Source organism: Salvia hispanica, chromosome 6 (genome assembly GCF_023119035.1).
Source record: "Salvia hispanica cultivar TCC Black 2014 chromosome 6, UniMelb_Shisp_WGS_1.0, whole genome shotgun sequence".
NCBI classification, from domain to species: Eukaryota; Viridiplantae; Streptophyta; class Magnoliopsida; order Lamiales; family Lamiaceae; genus Salvia; species Salvia hispanica.
The window spans coordinates 45,036,327-45,040,667 of NC_062970.1; the positions used below are offsets into that span (position 1 = coordinate 45,036,327).

At 30.8% G+C, this 4,341-nt stretch overlaps 1 protein-coding gene across 1 annotated transcript; it reads left to right on the forward strand.

Annotated features, from left to right (window-relative positions):
* Positions 1-1,535: 1,535 nt before the first annotated feature.
* Positions 1,536-2,582, forward strand: LOC125195484 (putative F-box protein At1g33530). Its single transcript, XM_048093629.1, has one exon. The coding sequence runs from the start codon at positions 1,536-1,538 to the stop codon at positions 2,580-2,582; it is 1,047 nt and encodes a 348-aa protein (XP_047949586.1).
* Positions 2,583-4,341: the final 1,759 nt, after the last annotated feature.

The window sequence follows — 4,341 nt, forward strand, 5'->3', positions numbered from 1 at the left end:
TTTCAACAAATCAATATTAATTTTTCTGCTAATCATGTTTTATTTACCTCTTTTCAGTAGTACTCCTTCCGTCCATGAAATATTGTCCAAATTTAACTCGTTGCGGGTTTTAGGAAATGTGAAGAAAAAGTTATACAAAAATGGCAAAATTGGACAACATCTAAAGGACGGATGAAGTACTTTTTTAACATGATTACTCTTTTTTTTTTCTTTTTTATTTTTACCTCTGTAACTTTTAGTTTCATGTGGAGACCTTCGTTATTTGGAAGCAAATTATATTACTTCTCCTGTTTGCCATTCATAGTCTCATTTTGAATTGTCATGTACTTTAAGAAATTATTTGACTTTGTGTAAAAGAAAGAAATGAAAATAAATTAGTTGAATATGGCTCCATTTATATTTTTTGTATTCCAAAAACAACCCCACTTTATTTCTAATATGTCATTAAAATTAGAATCGTGAACTGCATATTCGTTTAATATTATCTACTTTGAGTCAAGTCCGCATGTGGCGTGAGTAACCCAACAAACATGTTAACTAAAAAGGGGTTAATAAACTTTTTCATATGAAAGCCCAACCCATTTCGGATTATAAATACTTAAATACTCTAATTTTTCATATGAATACCCAACTTATTCTTCTCTCCACCGAATCTTAATTAGGTCACAAGTGTTGAGTTTGCTGAATTCGAGCAATTCTTTTGCAGATTTCGAGAATTAATTACGTAGGTGCTGATGAAATCGAAACAAAATGTATAATAATGGGAATTGCAATTGCCAGAAATTGACTAAATTCGAAGCAATCTTAGAAAAATAAAAGATCCAATCGAAATTGGGATTAAAATCTGAATTTAAGGTGTAATCTCATGAATTTAAGTTGAAATTAGGTTAAGTTAGATTTGGGAAGTAAAAAAATATATATATTTTCCATGTCATTGCCACGTCAGAAAAAAGTCCACGTGGCGATCTACACTGCCGGAAAACCCGACATGGGAAAACAGCAACGACTATAAAGTTCGTGACATTACACGAACCTTTTATAGTTTTTGGGAAAAAACCGTAATTCTTGGAAAGTTCATTACTTTAAAAGCAATTACCCCTAAACTTTTTAATATATATCAAAGCCCAACTCGTTTCGGATTATAAATACTTTAATAGTCTAATTTATCATATAAATAGTCCAACTTATTCTTCTCTCTACCGAATCTTAATTAGGTCATAAGGGCTGAGTTTGCTGAATTCGAGCAATTCTTTTGCAGAGTTCGAGAATTAATTAGGTAGGTGCTGATGAATTTCGAGCAATTCTCAATATTTTTTTTGTTAAAATTGTCTTTTTTTGGTTAATCATTTATGTCATGACTCGTGAGGACTTTAATCCCCTCTCTAATGATAGGAGAATCGATGGTAATTAAACTATTGTCTTGTTAAATTATTTATTTGTGCAACTAAATTCACTGGTTGTTTATGTTATGTGATGATTTATTAGATAAATGATCAAATTTGTTATAGATAGAGAGATTGGTAAGAGGAACAAAAATGTTCATGCACAGTCTTCCGGAGGAGATGACGAGAGAGATCCTTAGAAGACTTCCGATTAGAAGCATTATGAGGTGCAAGTGTGTTTGTAAATCATGGCGCAATATGATAGAAAGGGGTGACCTTGAGATGTTGTATACTCCCCAACCAAGCTTGGCTTTCGTTCATCGAGACATAGGGTTTGCTGTCTGCGATGAGGCCTACAAGCCACTTTGCCACTTCGGCTTTCCTCCTATCAAAAAAGATTCAACTACTAGTCTCCTTTGTGTCGTAGTTGGTTCAGCTAATGGTTTGATTTTGGTGTGGAATGTAATTGATTCCAGGCTTTGCGTATGCAATCCAATTACAAGTGAATATATCAAGCTCCCTCGTCAGTATACGGTTAGCTACGTGTTTGGATTTGGCTTGAGCAAATTAAGTGGACAATACAAGATTTTATGCGGCGCTCATGTATACACTCTAGGAAGAGAAGGAGGGTGTTGGAGAAGCATTGTTGGGGCAACAGGTCACCCTCGACTGCTTTGGGAAAATGCAGTATTTTTCAACGGAAATCTTCACTGGTTGACAACTGATTCTAAGGAGAATTTCTTGGTTTGTTGCTTTGATCTTGAAACTGAGCTCTGTACCAGCTTTTCTCTCCCTCCTCGTGATCATGATGATGGATACCTGTTATTTTTCAATGGTGAATATCGGCTATGTGTCTTGGATGGTCGGTTATGTTTATGCGATATTTTACGAGGTCGTCATGCTGTTATCTGGCAGATGAACACTTACGGGGATGCGAATTCTTGGGTAAAGGCATATACGGTCAGTGATATCCATGGAATTATTTTCCCGCTTAAAGTGTTTGCAAATGGTGACTTGTTGTTTTCAGAGTCTAAAGATGATCAACTATATATCTACTCCAAAAACACTGAGCGTTATGTGAAAAATGCTCATCTTTGCCGATATAAATCTTATTTTTCCAACATCATCACTTATATCCCAAGCTTTCTCTCGCTCACGGCTATGGAGATTCCTAATGTTCATTCATTAAGTTTTTATTAATCAACATGTATAGATATTTATATTTTCAAAGATTCTGGTACAATTTTTTTGTTCTAAACCCTATATATTTTCATTTTTCATTTTATTAGATCGTTATTTACTAAATGATTAATTTTACGTTTACCGTTTTTTTTATCGTATCATAAATTTGTGTGCATATTGGTTGATTTTCAAACTTATTTAATTTTACGTTTGGTTACATTTGTTGTTTTTAAACTCCATATAATGCTATTGTTTCTCACTTCATAAAAAAATAATGTGAAGAAATTAAAATACGCCACGATTGGACGAATGTGTAACTAGTACTCCTTCATTCAGGAATAAAAGTCCCATTTTTCCATTTTGATCCTTTAAATAGAAGTTCCGGGTTCATAATTACTACTATAAATAGGAAAGAGACTTCACATTCCACTATCTCATCTCATTCATATACTTATTTAAAACTAGAGTAAAAATAAATTAACAAAAATTGTATATACAAAATGCCCCTAAAATTTAAACCGGTTTTTTCATTAACTATTTTCCCTTTACTTAATTGCCCGTTTGCTATATTTGCAAAGTTAAATCAATATCAAATTACATTGATTATATATAGAAATGAAGTATGAAAATATTAAATACGGTCACTTCAAAAAAAGGTGCCTTTTTTTTTAGAGAAATAGCATAAATTGAGATTACACTAAGAAATTGGATGATAACTCTATTATTTGGCTAAAGCATTAGGAAATAACATTTCGTTGGATGGCAAAAGAATTAAGAATATAATAATAGAATAATTAAATGAAAAGTACTATTATTATTTTGTTGGACGATGACACTAAGAAATTAAGTATATTATATGCACGTAGTCATTTTTATAACTTAAACTTTTACGAATTATTTGATAATAAATTATTTGAATATAAAATACTATTATTACTTTTTTGGATGATAACACTGATAAATTAAGTATAGATATGCATATAGTCATTTTTATTAATTATAATTATAAAATTAATTTAATAATAAAATAATTTGATATGAATGACTATGATTATTCCGGTTGATGGTACACTAAGAAATTAAGTATATATACACATATAGCCATTTTTGTATTTATTTTAAAAATAAAATAATTAGATGTGAATGTCTATGATTAAATTGTTGGACAATGACACTAAAGAAACTAAGTATATATATATATATACATAATATATGTATATATATATACATAATATGTATATATATATATATATATATATATATATATATATAGAGTCCTATTATCCACAAATCCACTCTTAAAGACCGAACCACCGAACCCTACCAAATTAGGGCTTTTAGATCAAGTTTTTTATGGATAAGATACAAAAATTTATAAATTATTTTCGCCTTCATCACGAGCCTATTTTAATTTATCTGAAGGTAAATAAGTCATACTAATATGTTACGAAGATTTAACTTCGTTCCAGAATATATTACTTCATTCTAGTAGGTTTTTACTTCATTCTAGTAGGTTTTTACTTCATTCCAGTACGTAAATGTGGTTTCACCATCGCGTGCCGTTCTTTCTCTCTACAATATCTATCACCAACGCCATGACGCTAATATGGTTTAATAAACACATGGAATAATGTAATAAATTATTGGAATGAAGTATGTGTAGAAGCATTTGAAGTACGGAATGAAGTAATAAACCTATATAATGAAGTAAAATGGGTTTGTAATGAAGCCGAAAAAATTTTCACAGCAGCACATCTCATCAAAAAAACTAGATCTA

Bases quoted from the DNA above. Each gene is read 5' to 3' on its own strand.
- LOC125195484 (XM_048093629.1), top strand. From the start codon at position 1,536: ATGTTCATGCACAGTCTTCCGGAGGAGATGACGAGAGAGATCCTTAGA.